This window comes from Salvia hispanica, chromosome 6 (genome assembly GCF_029641045.1).
Source record: "Salvia hispanica isolate PSC_SH4W2 chromosome 6, Shi_PSC_v1, whole genome shotgun sequence".
Taxonomy (NCBI): Eukaryota; Viridiplantae; Streptophyta; class Magnoliopsida; order Lamiales; family Lamiaceae; genus Salvia; species Salvia hispanica.
This window is the reverse complement of record NC_142697.1, coordinates 39,547,132-39,565,509: the sequence shown is the minus strand read 5'-3', so window position 1 is coordinate 39,565,509 and position 18,378 is coordinate 39,547,132. Positions and strand designations below refer to the sequence as shown.

The 18,378-nt window shown below is 39.7% G+C and overlaps 3 protein-coding genes across 6 annotated transcripts; 1 reads left to right on the top strand and 2 right to left on the bottom strand.

The window, feature by feature from the left end:
- The first annotated feature begins 808 nt into the window (after window positions 1-808).
- Window positions 809-5,264, top strand: LOC125203209 (squamosa promoter-binding-like protein 7). Of its 3 annotated transcripts, none has more exons than XM_048101516.2 (10): window positions 809-1,503; window positions 2,159-2,334; window positions 2,428-2,639; window positions 2,716-2,790; window positions 2,886-2,993; window positions 3,176-3,293; window positions 3,413-3,548; window positions 3,703-3,856; window positions 4,073-4,618; window positions 4,711-5,264. In XM_048101516.2, the coding sequence occupies exons 1-10, from the start codon at window positions 998-1,000 to the stop codon at window positions 5,020-5,022; spliced, it is 2,343 nt and encodes a 780-aa protein (XP_047957473.1). In that variant the 5' UTR covers window positions 809-997; the 3' UTR covers window positions 5,023-5,264. The 3 variants fall into 3 exon arrangements, with proteins under 3 accessions (XP_047957473.1, XP_047957474.1, XP_088916267.1); XM_048101517.2 differs by having other exon boundaries at window positions 811-1,503; window positions 4,726-5,264; XM_089060141.1 differs by having other exon boundaries at window positions 1,499-1,601.
- Window positions 5,232-7,238, bottom strand: LOC125203212 (histidine-containing phosphotransfer protein 1). The gene is made up of 6 exons (XM_048101519.2): window positions 6,871-7,238; window positions 6,641-6,771; window positions 6,497-6,565; window positions 6,296-6,367; window positions 6,142-6,214; window positions 5,232-5,470 (listed from the first exon to the last, which is right to left on the bottom strand). Exons 1-6 carry the CDS (start codon window positions 6,928-6,930, stop codon window positions 5,411-5,413), a joined length of 465 nt encoding a protein of 154 aa, XP_047957476.2. The 5' UTR covers window positions 6,931-7,238; the 3' UTR covers window positions 5,232-5,410.
- A 358-nt stretch (window positions 7,239-7,596) lies between these two features.
- Window positions 7,597-9,600, bottom strand: LOC125203210 (SAGA-associated factor-like protein). Of its 2 annotated transcripts, XM_048101518.2 has the most exons (4): window positions 9,449-9,600; window positions 8,796-8,890; window positions 8,170-8,481; window positions 7,597-8,028 (listed from the first exon to the last, which is right to left on the bottom strand). In XM_048101518.2, exons 2-4 carry the CDS (start codon window positions 8,835-8,837, stop codon window positions 7,873-7,875), a joined length of 510 nt encoding a protein of 169 aa, XP_047957475.1. In that variant the 5' UTR covers window positions 8,838-8,890; window positions 9,449-9,600; the 3' UTR covers window positions 7,597-7,872. The 2 variants fall into 2 exon arrangements, with proteins under 2 accessions (XP_047957475.1, XP_088916268.1); XM_089060142.1 differs by lacking the exon at window positions 9,449-9,600 and having other exon boundaries at window positions 8,796-9,437.
- Window positions 9,601-18,378: the final 8,778 nt, after the last annotated feature.

Genomic DNA, 18,378 nt, shown 5'->3' with positions numbered 1-18,378 from the left:
TGACAAAATATAAATACTACAGTAGTAGTAAGAAAATATAAAGGGAAATATTGATATTCAACTCATGTCGTATACCAAAGAACAGAATGAAAAAAACTTTTGTCGGCCGCTTTCATAATTATAGTTTGGCGGATCTTTGCTAAACTTGTGTCGACCACAAAAAATTTTTAGGCCATTTGAAGAAAATCATGAGAAGTTTATTCAGTTGAAAATTTGAAATTTTTACTCTTTGTTTTTCATGCAAAAAATTGGAGGTCATTTTAGGCAGCATAATTGTATGCAAATACTACTACGCATCATTATCAAACTATATAAACTCCTACAAAATTTAAAAAAGACACACAAAAAGGTCGGAATAAGATATGGTACTACTACATCAAAAGATGAAAGTTAAATAAGTGAATCCAAAATATTGACTCTAACATAGTTTATTAGATTTACATAATTTAAATATAGTTGGACCCGAAAACGAAATCTCCAAAATGCATCACCATTGCAATATTTTAACACTAAATCCATCATACGCAAACAACTAAAAAATATTCACTGAAAATATCCAAAAAACTTTGGAATCAAACCGGGACTTGTTCTTATAATAATGCGAAGAGCCAATTATAAGAAATATTCGGCAAATAAAATAAATCAAATAAGCACGTTTCCACCCCATCAAAAAGAAATTACCTAAGCTCAAAAAAGGAAGAAAAAAAAAACACACACACTAATTAATCGTAATAAAAAAATAAAATGGAAATAGAATTAGATTCTTTCTTCTCCAAAATAGAAATAAAAACATCAATCAAATTGTTCAAACTTGAAAAGCAAGCGCAGACTCTCTCTCTCCAGCAGTGTCGCCACCTAACGACATCGTCTCTCAACATTCGCAGAGAGAGAGAGAGGGAGACTTTTCTAACCCCTAAATCCATTTCTCAGCAATCGACAAAGAGGAGACTTTGCTAAATTCTCCGATTTTCTAGGCAACCTCAAAATCCCCCCAATAATGGAGCAAAATCAAATCCCAACTCCACCAATTGAAGCCCAAATTCCGGCCGACGACCCCACCGCATCGTCCCTCTTCGACTGGTCGGATTTCCTCGACTTCAACGTCGATGAGGGCCTTCACCCTGCGCCGTCGCTTCCCCACTCCGAGCAGGAGCAGGAGCAGGAGCAGGCAGGTGGGTCCGACCCGGCCCAAGAGAAGCCCGGCGCGGTGAGGAAAAGGGACCCCAGATTGCTGTGCTCCAATTTCCTGGCCCGGGTCCCCTGCGCTTGCCCCGAATTGGACGCCAAGCTGGCCGAGGAGGAGCGCCAGCTCCCCAGTAAGAAGCGGACCCGGGTAGCCAGGGGGCCCAGTGGCCCGGCCCGGTGCCAGGTGCCGGGCTGCGAGGATGATATCTCTGAGCTTAAAGGGTATCACAAGCGCCACCGCGTTTGCTTGCGCTGTGCGAATGCGGTCTCTGTGGTTATTGATGGCGAGGCCAAGAGATACTGCCAGCAGTGTGGAAAGTATGCTCCCTTTTTTCGTCTTCTTTCATTTAAGTTGCTGATGGATTGCTTGCGATGTGGAAAGTTGGGATCTTTGTTCTTTTTGGATTAGTGGGATGGTGCGTATTGTGTTTAATATTTATCTGGATAATCTTGAAAATTGTAGTAATGGATTTGGCGTTGGTTAATGCTTATATAGTGCTCTTGGAAAGGTGATTTCTTGATTACGTTGATGATGAGATGTGAAAAATCGTTGGTCAAGATGTGATTTTTGCTTGTGTGATGTTTTCTTGATTTTGTGTTGGTGACTAATTCTGCCTTGATATGCTGGAAATGGTGATTTTTTTTTTAATTTTTTTTTGCGTTTATTGTTGTTTAGTGCCGGATTATGTGCTTCACTGCCACTTCTTTGGATGCCAAAATGTAGCATTTGTGAATCTTGGTTTAAGAGTTTGACATCTGCTAGCTTCTAGAGATATGGCAGTGATTAGACTTACATCTAAAAGCTTCTAGAGATATGGCAGTGGTTTCAACTTCATGTCCCCCCTCATTTATGAAGTTGGGCCTCATTTATTAAGTCAGCCTTTTTTGAAGGATGATCATGATGTTTATGCATTCAATTTTGCAGATGAAGTTGTTTTGATGAATTAATTGATATTGAAAGCTACTGTTGCAGGTTCCACATCTTGTCAGATTTTGATGAGGGCAAACGTAGTTGTAGGAGGAAACTAGAACGTCATAATAACAGACGTAGAAGGAAACCACATGATTCTAAAGAAGGTACTGAAAAGGAATCTCAACCGATAATCTTGGCTGATGATCTCAGCGGCGATGATGATGATGCTGGAAAAGGTATGCTGCAATTACCCTCCAACATACCATCGTTAAATGCTTGTCTCCAACTTTTAGGGTGACTGGGTATACTAATTCGTTTTTCTTGTCCAGATGGAATAAGTGTGAACGGTCAGATTGAAGAGAAGGAGCCTTTGCTGGAGTCAGATGGGCAGGTCTCTGTTCGAGGCTCGCAGAATCTCCAAAGCGATAGTATTGTATCATTATCCACCTCTGGCGAACCTCATGCCAAAGCTGATACACAGGATCCGACATTCAAGCAGTCTCCACCCTACTGTGACAACAAGAGTAGTTATTCCTCCGCGGTACGGTCACACATTTATTTATTCTTTTGGTAAATCATGGCTTAATTAAGTTGCAGTGGTTTGATATTTTTTGCAGTGCCCTGCAGGTAGGATTTCATTTAAGCTCTATGACTGGAATCCAGCTGAATTTCCTCGACGCCTTCGACTTCAAGTATTCTAGTTGTTACAGTTCAGTTTACTTAAACTGCTACTTTAAGTTAAATGCACGTGGAGTTATTATTGATACGCTGGTACATGTGTTTGTAGATATTCCAATGGTTGGCTAGCATGCCTGTTGAGTTGGAGGGGTATATCCGTCCGGGTTGTACAATCTTGACTGCTTTTATTGCAATGCCGGAACCAGTGTGGCGTAAGGTACATGGATCCCATTCACGTATTTTATGCATATGGCTAGAAAATGTTAAAATTGCATCACTATCTATTCAGTAGGTTTCCAAATATATTGATTTGATATAACTTGTCCTTTTTTTTGTTTTGTCATTTTCTTGATAAAATACTTTTCGTTAATTTTTTTGTTTTTGTTTTGCATTGATCAGTTATTGGAGGAACCGGCTTTATGCATCAAAAATCTTGTTTCGTCACCAGGGAGCCTTTTGTCGGGAAGAGGCGCAATGCATGTTTATCTGAATGACATGATTTTTCGAATCACAAAAGGTCTGTTGGCAGAATATTCATTATCTCAATGAGAATTACTACTAAATTGCCTTTGGTCATGGTGATAGCTTTTTTATTTATATATTTGGGACATATATTTGGGACTCTTGTGAAAACAGATGCAACTTTGGTACATGAGGTTAAAGTAAAACATCGAGCTCCGAAGCTTCATTTCATTTATCCAAATTGCTTCGAGGCTGGCAGGCCAATGGAATTCGTGGCCTGTGGAAGCCATCTACTCCAACCAAACTTCCGGTAAGATTGATGCATTACTTTGAATAAATAAATATGGAGCGAAACTATCATCTTTAGTGTTTAAAATTGGCTCGAATTAGAATACTTTTTTTCTAATTGATAATGAGTATCTCTGTTATCTTGCATGATTAGTCATCTGATACATTGCATGCAGGTTTTTAATATCATTTGCTGGACAGTACCTGGCATATAAAATCCGTGTTTCATCTCCGTGTGAGAAAGGCCACGCCAATAGTGCTGACCATCAGCTGTTGAAGATATATGTCCCTCAAATTGATATTGCCCTTTCTGGCCCTGGTTTTGTCGAGGTGAGAATATTTGCTAACCTCTACCCTTATCCCTTTTTGCTCGATGTTGCTATCTAATTTTCTTGTTCTACCCTTCTTTCTGTACAATGCTTCCATCAGTTTAGAGGCTCGTTTATTAATTAAATATCCGCGCTGTAAACTGCTTTCTTGAGTGAAACTTAACTGCTGTGGTTACTGTTGCACGTCTTTCTTACATAGATGCCCCCCTATCTGCAGGTTGAAAACCAGTCTGGTTTGTCCAACTTCATCCCGGTCCTCGTTAGTGACAAAGAAACGTGTGCAGAAATGGTGATCTTGCAACAAAAGTCTGCAACACCCTTCTCCTCCTCCTCCTCCTCCCAAGAACTAGAATGCTGTTCTCCACGGCCTGCATGCGAAGTTCTTGCTTCACGGCAAGCTGAGTTCTCAGAGTTCGTCTTAGATGTGGCGTGGTTGCTGAAGAAACCGGCATCAAAGCAAAAGCTGACATCGTCCCACATTCTAAGATTGAACTGTTTATTGAAGTACTTGATGGAAAAGGAGTCTACAGTCGTTCTGGATGGACTATGTTGCTCGATGAGATCCGCAATGGACAACGATTTGGTTGATAGCGACTCTGATTCCGACCTGAGGCTATTACAGAAAAATATGAACACTGCTCGGAGAAGGCTCGCTCCTAGATCACATCAAAAAGTGGTTGCCAATACCCCCACACCAAGTGGAAACTGTTGCAGCCACAGCTCGGAAAATGATGCCTCGTCTCTCATCCCGTCATCTAGTCTGGTAAATCACATGCGTCTTTACATTTTTCATACCATTCAACGAGTACTCGTGCAAATAATCGCGTTGGTTTCATTCATGATTATAATATGCAGAACTTTATCTCTCAGGGTCTTCAGAGAACGGTGAAGAAACTGATCGGGCTCGTGAGGCCCCGGCCCTCTTTAAACGAAGACACGGCGACAGTTCCTCTTTTGCAAGACGAAGTGATCATGAACGTCAATCTTCAGGAGAGGCCGAGTAGGTCTTGGAGTTCAAGAACACTTTCTACTTGGCGGCTCCTTGTAATGGCGGTGATGGCCGTCGGTGTCTGTTTTGGAGTGTGCGCAGTCGTGGTCCACCCTCAACAGGTTGGCCGGATCACATCTACCATACACAGCTGCGTGTTCGACAACTCTGGACGCTGACCTATCTCTCGGGCCGTAGGAGGTGCCGGATCCATCTGTAAATTTACTCGCTCACTCAACTATGATTGAGGTTCGACCTATAAGGCGTTGGCTTGTTTACTTTCTTCTGAAATTATGTATAAGCATTTGTTTTTGTTGTGTAAGTAAATTTTTGGGGGGAAAGGGCAACAGCTCTTAACTAGAAATCATAATTTGTTTGTACTAGGATCTTGTTTCAGAATAAAAGCATTTAAATTGGAATTTGATAATATCCAAACACAGCTACAAATCTTTCTCACCATATAAGAATTCCCACATTGAGAAATCACTAATGATCTTGAAAATATTCTCACAACCTTAAACTTGTGACAAAATAGATTACTATTGCTTTCTTTTTCCTGCATTTTCTTCAGCAGAATTCGTTCAGCATGGGAATTGTTCCACCTGCTGCCACAATTTGTTGCTCCAACTGTACAAAAAAAAAAAACACAACGAATCACTATCCGTATTGACCTAGTTGTAGAGTGATTAATACTTGAACGCTGTGATTATAAGGGTATGCTTGGTATGATGGAATGGAATAAGGGTGAAATGGAATGGAGGGTGGAATGGAATGAAGATAGAAATGAAATGTCAATTTCCTTGGATTTCCTTTGCATTTTCATTCATTCCATCACACCAAGCAAATGAATAGAATGGAAGTAGGAATCACCATTTCATTTCATCATACCAAGAAGCCCCTAATTATTTTAGAAAAAAGATTGGAGTATCAATCTCAGGTCGCAATAGATGTGTTTTGGACTCATGGGATGCATGTTTTTCGTTCTGGTCACGGTGGAGTGAGGACAGAACGAACGAAATGTTTCAGATGTACACGAAAGCAACTATACAAAGTGCTAATCGTTTTCGAATGTACGTGAATGCAACGGTAGAAGTGCATCTAGTTTTCTAAATAGATTTTAATGGCACATTTCAAACATGAAAGCAAGTGGATTCGATTTTCAAAATAGATTTTGGCGAGGCAGAAATGTCTTAAAACTGCGTTGTTCGTTCTGGTCAGGAACGAAGGACACATTCCAGATGTACGTGGATGCAACTATACAAAATCGAATCTGATGATAGAAGTTGTGTGGTGCTAACCCGTAGCAGCGCCTCGAGTTTGGTTTTGACTAGCAGGTATTCTTGCTTCACTTGCTGCAAGCATCCCAAACACCTAATATTTCAACCATAAATTTCATCACAACTCAATGCATTTATCAGAATGGAGGCTAAAATCTCAAGAAAAATGCCTAACCCTTCGACGTTCTGTTCTTCACAGAAGCTGCGGAAAGCAATGCAAGTGTTCTTAACTCTCTGTGCACCAATGCTGTCAAACCAAAAAAACAAGTTCCTATTACAAGAACTAACAATGTATTCGTATCTATACAGAATTCAGACAACTAATCAAGAATATACATATGGTACTCCTTTATTGTATAAAAGAGTATCTAGCTACCTAGAGCTGCTGCCTTTGAACTGATGAACATGAGCATCAATCTTCTTGAAGTCCACATTCTGCTGATCTCTGAACCAAACATATTCACCTAATGAGAATGAGAGAGATAGAGATAGTGGGAGAGAGAGAGAAGGAGAGACTCACAGAGCAAGGGAGAGATCATGGAGGAGCCTATCAGAATCCTCAAAGAAAAGGGAAACAACTTCAAACACAAAATCAGGATTGGTTTCATCTTGAAGCATCTGAAGCTGACTGAACTGACCATCCAAGAATCCCTTCACCAAAATCACACAACACCTCAAAATTAGTAAAAAAAATCAAATTTTCAAAAAATATTACTACCAAAAACAAATTATTTTCCATGTCTGTCTCACCTCACGAAATAGGCCACTGGTGTACTCAATGAAGCTCCTCTGCAGCTGCTCCGCCTCCATCTCTCTCACTCTCAAGAAAAACCTTTTGATAAGCTTGTAATGGAAGATCTTGAGATATAGATGACACAATCAAGGGGAATTAAATGCTTCAAGAATGGGAATTGATTTGCATTTAATGTGTGCTTTGTACATACTGCGGCTGAGAAAAAGATCCAAGAATTTCCCTTTTTTGGATGATTCGAAGCGCATTAAGTTATCTACCTTATAAATTTACAACCATCACCTATTTTTAGCTATTATGCAGCTTTTTATTTCAAATTGACTATTTCTAAAGTTTTTCTTCGTGTTCTCACTTTCTCTAATTTGTAAAGTTTTATTTCAAATTTCTCAACCACTCTTATACAATAATGACAAAAGCTAAAACTTTTTTTAATAATTATCAAGATTGAAGTGAAAAAACGACCAAGATGATAAAACGCACATTCAAGATGCCCACTACATTACAATAGTTGAAAAGGTATCGATTCGATTCCACCTCAATCATAACTTTTTTCTTTTCATTCCCACACATTTCTCACTTTGATTCTCTAAAATCTTTTACAATAATAGTACAAGTATAATGCTTCTAGCCTAACAAAAACTTGCTTCTCTTTTTTTAGGGCCTTAATTTTTATTTGTAATATCCATATATGGACAAGATAAAAGCATTTTGAATAGCTCCGTTGCTGGAATTTAAGTTCAGATAATATCACATTAACACATAAAAAGCTCCTTTTTAAGCAGCAGAAGTGTCAAGATTAATGATCCATTTTTTTCTATTTTACATGCCATATCCCAACTGTGTCTTAGAAATGAGCCAGGACTAGAACCTGTTCTAAGTAAGTAAGTAACAGCTTGACGAATCCTTTTGGGATGGGGCATGGCAGATACTGTAGGCTCGATGGGCTGGGGGGTCACGGTACCTAAAGGCTCGAGCTCGAAGTAACCATGAACCGTGTCTTCTCATGGTTCTTCCGATGCTCCATTGGGATATTCATGACCTGCATTTCCAGCGCTTCCGTTAGCCAAACGGTTCGTATTGGAAACAGGGCTCCCTCGAGAGTAGCGGTTCTGTGCAGCTGTCGAGCTCCTAGTCGACTTGAGGCGCGCCTTTCTACCCTGCAAACCGAACCATTTCAAGAACGAGCTAGAAAAACAAGATGACCAAGAATGCAACTTCCAAGATCCAATTTTTATCAGATCTCAAAACAGAAATGGCTGTAGTTACTACATCAAGTTTGATTTTAAGGGAATCATTACCTTTCCCATGCATTTTTCCAAATGAGGAGCGAATCTCCCAGCCACAATAGATCGGCTGCAGTTCATGCACTCAAATATCTCATTAGCAATTGCAGGGTGAGTTTGCCCAAATATGTCAACCACGTATTTACCATTGGCTTCCCCACTATGGCTAGGGTCGGATGCCCTTGCTCGTGCCTCAGCCGACAGCCTCAACTCCTCTTCCTCATCATCCAAATGACGGTCAAGTCCTAGCCTAGCTATACGGTGCGACTCTGATGCAACATCAACGATAATACAATCAAGAAGCTCATCGAAAACGTCTGATAAGAGCTGCACATCAAATCCAATAACAAGTGAATTTCAATCAAGTTTCTCACAGCAGGGAGAGTCCATTGAATCTCGCCCACTCGTTTAATGAACATAAAAAGGGACACAAAGCGCAAGAAATGGTCTGCTAGGCCTAGCTGGCTAAGTTTAGAAACAAGATTCTATAACAGACGCAGGCAAGTAATCAGCTGGTGATCAGCATAGATAGCTGCATTACCAAATATCTGAAAACAAGAAATGGAAAATAGGGAAACAAACACATAGAAATACTACTCAAAAATTGAATAACACGAAGAAAAGATCACATCATTAGTTACCTCAGAAGGGAAGGGCATGCCATCATCTTTTGGCACTGACATGAGTAAAACGAAACAACCTCAATGGAGGTAATTCTTTCCCACAAACCAATCAACTGATAAAATAAAACATAAATAAAAATCATGAGCTACTAAAAACTGGCAAAAATCTAATTCACATTTCAAATTTAAACTTTGTTAACCATTTTGACAGAATGAATATCCCTCTTTTCTCTCCACACATATATCTCTAACATCATAAGTATAAAGCATCCCTTGATTTCTGTTCAAATTAAACTAGCTCTACGAATTATCGGTATTAATCTAACTACTGCTAGTGTAATTTACGAACTTGCTTTTCCACGAAAGCAGCAGTTTTGGACAGGAAACTTCATATCATTCACAAACTTAAGATAAAGGTACAGAGAGAATGCCATGATCTAGATGTAACAAGAACAATATCGCACAATTTCAGAATACAATCCGAAAGAGTTGTGGATTCGCCAATGATATTTTGAAAATAAAATAAAAACGAGTCGTGAAACTTGCTATAGCAATAAAATCGACCAGGGAATACACACAATCGGTGAAAAAGGGGACTATTTTCGACAAATTGGAGGAAAAAACCAAAAAACTACTGATAGAAATACAACAAAAGGTAAATACGAATAAACCTGAATTGCAGAGATCGATTGAATCGCGTGGATCAGTGTAGAACACAGAGAAATAAACTTGAGAACAAATGATCAGTTCTTCGCAGTGCTATTTTCAAAGTTAAATCGAGAGGACCTAGTGAAAAAACAAAACATTAAATTTTAAAAATTGTAGAAAGGGAATATGGATTTGTTTGTTTTTATATAAAGTAAAAGTTAAAATTGGTTCTAAATATATAGTCACGGTACGAATGTGGATCAAATCATTTCCTTTTTAAAAATTGGGTCTATAACATTTGAAATCGTTACGAAGTGGTTCTTTTCCGTAAAAAATTAACGGTTAACGTCTAATTAATGATTTTTTAACTTAATTAATATACTAATGCATAATTAATTAAATAAAATTAAATATAAAACTAAAATGCTAAGAAATTCCAAATTGACTATTTCTCTCTCTTCTTCCTTCTCTTTCATCTTTCCTTCGTTCTTCCTAGATCGGAATCTCTCTCTCATTTTCTCGCGCTCAACGTCGTCGCGTCTTTCTCTCTCTGCTCGCTCCTCCACAAATCGTCGGCATCGTGTGTTTCTCCGCTTTGGTGTTGTCTGAGATCAAAACTGTCGCCATCCACCATTGTTGTCGCCATCAACCTCCATTCCTTTCGGTCCTCCGCATGTCTCTCTCAATTTTCTTTCTCGGTAGTCCGGTGTTGTTATCTCCGTCGACGTGGTCGTTGTTGCCGGAAGATGGTTTTGCTTACGTCGCCTCTGTCTGCTCGTTGTCAGTCGAGCAGTATTGTTGTTCCATGACCTCATCGCCGCTGCTCTTGCCTCGTCCAACCCATTGTCATCCCCTGTCTGCCTCCCAGCTCAACCATCAATGCCCTCTCTTCTCTCCCCTCCTTCTTAATCAATCTTACTCAAATTCATATCTTTCTCTAATCAATTTCTGGAACCTTAACTGTCCGCCGCTCAACAGTTCAATCTCTCTCCCCTTTAAATTTCCGCCGCGGTGTTGCCTTACGTGTAGAGATGTTTGTGGTTGATTTTGTAATTTCTTATCATTTTATTAATTTTTTTATTTAATTTTTTTAATTAATTGTGCATTAGTATATTAATTAAGTTTAAAAAATCATTAATTAGGCATTGACCGTTAGTTTTTTACGCAAAAGGACCAGTTCGATAACGATTTCAAGTGTTTAGGACCACTTCGATAACGATTTCAAGTGTTTAGGACCACTTCGTTAACGATTTCAAATGTTCTAGACCCGATTTTCAAAAATTGAAAATTTTGGATCAAATTCATATTATGACTATATGTTTTTGACCAATTTCGACCTTTACTCTTTTAAATATTCTTAAATTCATATGGAGTATCTCTCTCGAAATTATTGTGATATTGTTAAAATATTGTTTGATATAGTTTAGATTTAAATTAATAAGATGATACTAAAATTAAAGTGGAGTATAATTTTTATTTACAGAAATTTGTTAGAGTATAAAACATCTTAGAAAATAAAATATGGGGAGTGGATCCCCTGCTGTGGTGGAAAACACAGCGGGGATGTTATGCCAAAATACGCCACCGTTTTGATTCAATTGTTACGGCTCTTAAAACTTTTTCAATTAGCTGACTTTTTCAATATAGTATCCTTAATTTATTTGGAGTATGATTTAAGTTAATATTGCACTTATCTACAACCACACGTCCACACCGCTACAAATGAATTTGATTATTTATTGAATAGTACCTTTTCTTATTTAATTATAGTATAATAACTTTGTTGAATATAAATTATATCGTTTAAATTATATTAACTAATAGTATTACTATAAATTAATATACTCCATCCGCTCATACAAATTGGTCCAATTTTTTTTTTAGTTTGTCCCACTAATGACATTTTTATTTTTGGAAACGGTTATATCTCGTACTAATATAAAAAAATATATTTTCTCTCTCCACTTAACACACAAAACAAAAGTTTCTAATATCCCGTATCATCCTACAAGTGCGACATTTTTTACACTAAAAATTTATCAAATTTGAAAACTCATTTTATATTCAAATTTAGTGATAAAATTTAGTGATTATTATTTTTATACTCACTTCGTCTGCTAATAGAAGTCTCATTTCTTTTCAACACGAGTTTTAAGAAATGTTAAGAAAAGTGGGAAGAAAAAAGTTATTGGTATTCTTATTCACATATGAACGAAGTATTCATTAATTTTGTCTAATACCATAAATTAAAACTCAAAATTTAACCAAAAGTTATGATTTACTCCCTCCGTTCATGAATAAGAGTCCTGTTTTTCCATTTTAATTCGTCCGCGAATAAGAGTCTCGGTTCACTTTTACCATAAATGGTAATAGGGTTCCACCTTCACCTAACTCATTCAACTCAAATTTAATTTAAAACTAATATATACAAGTGAGACTCCTATTCCACTAACTTTTTTCTTTTCACTTTTCTTAACATTTCTTAAAATCCGTGTCGCCAAGGAATGAGACTCCTAATGATGGACAGAGGAGTAATAAAAATTATCAATAATTTTTAGTCCAAAACAAATTATCAACAAACTCTAATTATGATCTTAAATAAACTATTGATATTACATTAATTTATGATAATACTATTAGTTATAATTTTAGAGCATCCGCAATGGTGCTTAGGCCAGCATAGGCCAGTCATAGGCCAGCCATTCTCTCCCCTGCCACGTCAGCAACACTAAAAAAACCACCTGCCACATTAGATTTAGGCCAGCCGCAATAAAAATAATTCAAAATATACTACATTTACGGAACTAAAATTACGATTAAAATACGGAATTAAATTTACGACACATATACGGGAAAAATAATCCATTCCATTAAAAAAAATTACAAAGATTTAAATAAAAAAGTACATGATTTTTTTTTTAAAAAAAAGGGCTTCAACACACGAGCCCCGCCACTCTCTACTCCTCATCGCCGTCGCCGCAGCCGCCGCCGCCGCTGCCGCCACCCGTGGTATCTGAGCCCACGTCGGAACCCCCCAGCCGTGACCTCGCGATCTCTAAATCAGCACGCATGCTCTCGAGCATCTCGTAAAGAAACCTCTTCTCCGTGGGGTCAGTGGCGTTCTTCCACTCTCGGAAGACCTGTAACATTTGAGCCCGCGTTTGGTTACGCGAATGGAGAGTGTACTCGAGTGGGGCGGCTGGGAGGGCGGAGGACTGGACCTCGCGGGGCGATAGGGGGGATCCGCCCCTCGCAGCCCGCTGCGCCTGCTTCTGTCCAACCGGGCGGGGGCGACCAGTAAATGAAGGAGGGGATGGAAACTCCTCAGCATCCGGGGGGAGGTCGTGGGATCCGCCGCTGCTGCCGCTGTAGTCGCCGCTATAGTTCAGTCGCTGCTTCTTCGGCCACCCAGCGTCGCACCCCGCCCGGAACTTCTCGGAGTCCTTCAACAACAAGAAGCACTCCCAGAAGGTGAACTCCTTATACTTCCCCTCCAAGGGGAACTGACTCGCGGCTATCCTCCGGGCGTTGTCCTCAGTCTGCCCACTTCTGAGCTGACGGAGGGCGTTGGCGTACAAATTCGCAAAACGGCCCACCGCGGCCCTGGTGCGCTCCCACCCCTTCCGGACCTCCTCGTTGCTGAAGTCCTTCCCGTGCGGGCAGTGCCTCCTATAGGCATCTCTGATCTTCGCCCACATGTTGACGACCCGCTGGTTGCGAACAACCAGCGGATCGTCGCACACCTCCAACCACCCCTTGGCCATCCCGGCGTACTCATCCTCCGTCCACTTCCTCCGGCCAGTGGCAGCGGGCTGTGATGACTCGCCGACCGCCTTGCCCTTCCCCCTCCCCCTCGTCTTCTTCTTCGGCGCGGCCGGCGTCGCTGGAACGGGAGTATCATCGTCCCCGAGATCGATCCCCATATCATGCAATGACAGAAGGTCATCGCCAGAGAACTGCGTCTCCACCGGGGTCGACGTGTGAGACGAAGCCGTCAAAAAATCAAGCGAGGGCCGATATACCGCGTCCCCTCCCGGTGACCCCTGCACCCCCTCTCGGCATCCCGGGATGCATACCGTGCGGCATCCCCCCCTGCCACATCATCCCCATCATCTGCTGCAGCATCATCTGCTGCTGCAGCTGGGGCATACCCCCCCACCCGGGCGCTGACTGCCCGCCGCCCGGCATCCCCCACGGCATACCCCCCTGGTTCCCCCCCATCGCCCCCCGATGCACCAGCCATCATCCCCATCATCTGATTCCAAGGGATGTTAAACCCCGGGCCCATCTGCCCCCATCCAGATCCCACAGGTGTGGGTACCGTGGGAGTCTGAGATCCACTCGTCGCTGGACTGGACTCGTTGTTGTGATCCATCGCTCGATGATGCTCTTGTACAGAAAGTTAGAGAGAGAGAAAACTCGTTAAAACAAGTGGTGCAAATGAAAATGAAACGAAAATCGCGTTTATATATGATTTAAAAAAAATAAAAAAAAATCGAAAATCAGCGCTGGCCGATCGCTGGCCTCCACAATGGCGACTAGCCGATTGGCTAGCGCTTCGGCCAGCGACAAGCGATCGGCCAGCCCACGCCGATCCGCTCGCCGAAATCACCCTCGCCGATTGCAATGGTTCGGCTAGCTGATCGGCTAGCGCGACGAATCGGCTAGCCGGTCGCTAGCCGACCATTGCGAATGCTCTTATAAAATTTCACTAAATATTATGCTCAACAAAGTATTATAAAAAAAGACACTATTCAATAAATAATCAAATAATTCTGAATTCATTTCTAGCAGTGTGGACGTGTGGCAGTAGATTAGTGAAATATTAACTTAAATAATAGGCCATATAAATTAAGGATACTACATTTAAAAAGTCAGCTAATTGAAAAAGCTGTGACAATTGAATCAAAACGGTGGCGTATTTAGGCACAGCATCCCCTGCTGTGTTTTTCACCACAGCAGGGGATCCACTCCCTAATATGTGTCTATTAAAATGGGGACGAATTTATTTTTTAAGTATAATAATCAATCTAATAATCTTAAGCTATTCCGTGTTCAAAATATAGCAAAGTGCTTTCTTTCTTTTTTTTTCTTCCTCTATTTTAATTAGTTATGGAGGATAAGTTAAAGGAATATAATATGAGTATTATAATTTAAAACATACCATTAAATTGTCCATTATAATTTGAAGTTTTCATTATAATAAACTATACGAAGTAAAAATGAGCTTATGTATTCTAATATCACGATCTTTATTTTAACTAGTATCTGTTCAATTAATTTTACAGAAATTAATTTAATGTATCACTTTATCATCACTCGAATTTGAAAACTAAAACAAACTAAACCTGTGAAACTTAACATCTATAAAATATTTACAATAGGCATATATATACATTACATATGTATTTGTTCTAAAGTTTTCATCCTGTTTTTTTCTCTTCTAGAACTCTCTACTTTTCTTCTTATATATTTTATTTATTCCTAAATATTTCTATTATAAATTATCTTCAATTTTAATTACAAAAATCAAACTTATTATTTATTTGAACACATTATGTACAATAGAAATACTAAAAATAAGAAGACAATGAAACACTGCTCAGTTAAAATATTTTTTTATCAATTCCATAGGTTAGGAATTTAGATCATCACGAGAATAAATAGGGAATCTTTATTGATCATTTTTTCTAGAAAATAAATAAAAGTTGTGGATTAAGTAGGTTTAAGATGGTTTTCTCAATTTCATATGCAATTATACTTTCGCAAGTTACGATTTGTATATTTTATACTCTTATTAGTTTTTTTTTATTAAATAGATGTATGAAGGGGTGCGTTAAAATGACAACACCTCTTAAAGTAACACCATACTACCTAGCCAATCATTTGTACACGTGAACGAATAATCAGCTGCCATGTGGCAATCATAAAAAATACTCAAGGATAAATTTTCTCGGACAACAATATCTAATACACTAGACAACAATTTACAACAATTTTTTCTCGGCCAGCAATAGTATAAACGCTAGACAACCATCTATAGATTGTTGTCTAGCATTTATACTATTTGTTGTGTAGCGTTTATAATATTGTTGGATACATGGTGTCACATCGTCTCTTTAAAAAGTGTTGTTATTTTAACACAAACCCTATAGCAATAATTAAGTATAAAATTAAAATTATAATATAGTAAAATTAATCACAAATAATAACTGTAGCACCCGAATTTATCGACAAGCAGAGTAGAAGATTTTTGCTTGAAATTTTGGTTGTACAGACTGAGATAGAGTGCTCTAGAATTCTCTCCTCAAGTCACCGCTTCCGGTAAAGATTTTTTTCTCCTACCTTTCCCTTTTTAGAGCACCCACAGTAGAAATAAGTCAGCCACTCTCTCTCTCTGCCACATCAGCAGCACTAAAAATCCACCTGCCACATCAGATTTAGGGCAGCCATAGGCCAGTCGCAATAAAAATAATTCAAAAAATACTACATTTATGGAATTAAAATTACGATTAAATTACGGAATTAAATTTACGAGACATGTACGGGAAAATTCATTAATTGCATTAAAAAAAAGTACATAGATAAAAAAAATAACATAATAAAGAAAAAAAACTAAATCTGAGCATCCACTTGGCGCATGTCAGCATATTCCTTGAGGCGGCCGACTTCATAGAGAGGTACCCCACGTCGTATGGCTTGGACCGGCTTCATCGTCATTGGCCCAACTAGTCAGTTGTACGCCTTCGTCTTCGACGATCATGTTGTGCATGATAATGCAGACGTACATTATTTGGGAAACTCATTTGACATCCCACAAACGCGTTGGACCCTTAATTGCCGCCCATCGACACAAGAGCACACCAAATGCGCGTTCCACGTCCTTGCGCGCCGACTCCTGCCGTTCCGCAAAGTAGGCCTTCCTTTCATCACTTGCGTGCCTGATCGTCTTCACAAAGACAGGCCACCTAGGGTATATCCCATCCGCCAAGTAGTAGCCCATATCATGCCGATTGCCGTTGGCCACAAATGAGATGGCTGGACCGATGCCCTGACAGTTCTCGTTGAAGAGGGGCGACGAGTTCAGGACGTTGAGGTCGTTGTTCAACCCGGCTACCCCAAAATACGCATGCCAGATCCACAGTCGGTAATCAACTACGGCCTCGAGGATCATCGTGGGATTCTTCGACTCGTAGCCGGTCGTGTAGGCCCCCTTCCAGGCAGTCGGACAGTTCTTCCATTCCCAATGCATACAATCTATGCTGCCTAACATCTCGGGGAACCCATGCTGCTCCCCGTGCATCTGCATCAAATTCTGACAATCTTGGGGAGTAGGGCTCCGAAGGTATTGCTCACCGAAGATGTTTAACACGCCGTGATAGAAAAACTTCAGACATTCCAGAGCAGTCGTCTCACCGATGTGGAGGTACTCATCCCACATGTCTGCCGCGCCTTCGTAGGCCAACTGCCTGATTGCCGTCGTGCACTATTGAATAGGGGTGTGGCCGGGTCTGCCAGCCGCATCGTGCCTGAAGCGGAAATAAAGGGTTTAGCATAAACAACTCCCAGCGCATTCTAAAACGCCGCCTATACATGTTTGCCGGAAACCGCGGGTCCGGAGCGAAGTAGTCGTCATATAGCCGCTGATGTGCAGCTACGTGATCCCGATCAATCACTGCTCGGCGGTGGACAACCGGTGGAGGGCGAGGTATCGCCTGCTATTCCGCCCTTCGCATGTACCGCTCCATCTCGCAGTTCATGTAGGCCTCCATAGCCTCGTTCATCTGCCGTTCGCACTCCTCAGCATCCTCACCACTACCGCCACATCGCTCGATGATGCTCTTGTATAGAAGTTTAGAGAGAGAGAGAACTCGTTAAAACAAGTGGTGCAAATGAAAATGAAATTAAAATCGCGTTTATATAGGTTTTCAAAAATAATAAAAAAAAAAACGAAAAAGGTTGCTGGCCGATCGGCACGCCATAATGGCGGCCAGCGCATCGGCCAGCGCCAGCCAATCGGTTAGCCCACGCCGATTTTCTCTCCGATTTCGGGCTGACCGCTTGCAATGGTTCGGCTAGCGAAGCGAATCGGCTAGCCGACACTGTGGATGCTCTTATAGAATATTCTCTTTAATATATAACTACTATCTTTCTAGATAATTCCATTTTTTTCTATTTTGGGATGTTACAATAACTATAATCTCAATCTAGAGTAATATAAGTAAAATGTTAAAACCTGCCGTTAGTATAATATTTAAAATTATATTAAAACAACAAAAGCATATATATTGATTAAAACATTTTTGAATATAAAAAGACCAATCTTATTAAACAATATATAAGAAATTATTAATATACAATTTATAATGTTCAAAATATGGAAGCTATTGTCATAGAAAAATATAATAAATATAATCTACCTTCATATTTTTATCAATTTCAAAGAGCTAATTTATTAAATTAAACAATAAATTCATCACATTAATCCAAATCATCACATAAAAATGTATTGCTAACAAACAATTTATCAAGTATAGTAACTCATTCATATTAAAACATTACCCTCCGACTTCTCTTTGTACTCTAATGCCCCTCTACCTTATCATTTTTCCCAACATCTTATATCCGCCTCCATCTAGCTCGGGTGCCCTTCTTCATCACCAGTTATCATCTCATGCACTTTTCTCGTCCTACATTGGCGCAATCTATTCCATAAGCCAGTTTTTCACCATTTACATGTAATAATTTAAAACAAAAATTAACTACATACCCTATATTACAACTTTTTACCATTTCGTTGACTTAGGGGCTCTTTTTGCATATAATATGTGGAAGTGACGAGGTTTGAGATGATTATGCAATGCATTAACTACAAAATATTATAGATGACCAGTTTCCATGATACTATATTCTATTTGTAAAAATTTATTATAGCTAAGACAAAAAAAAAATT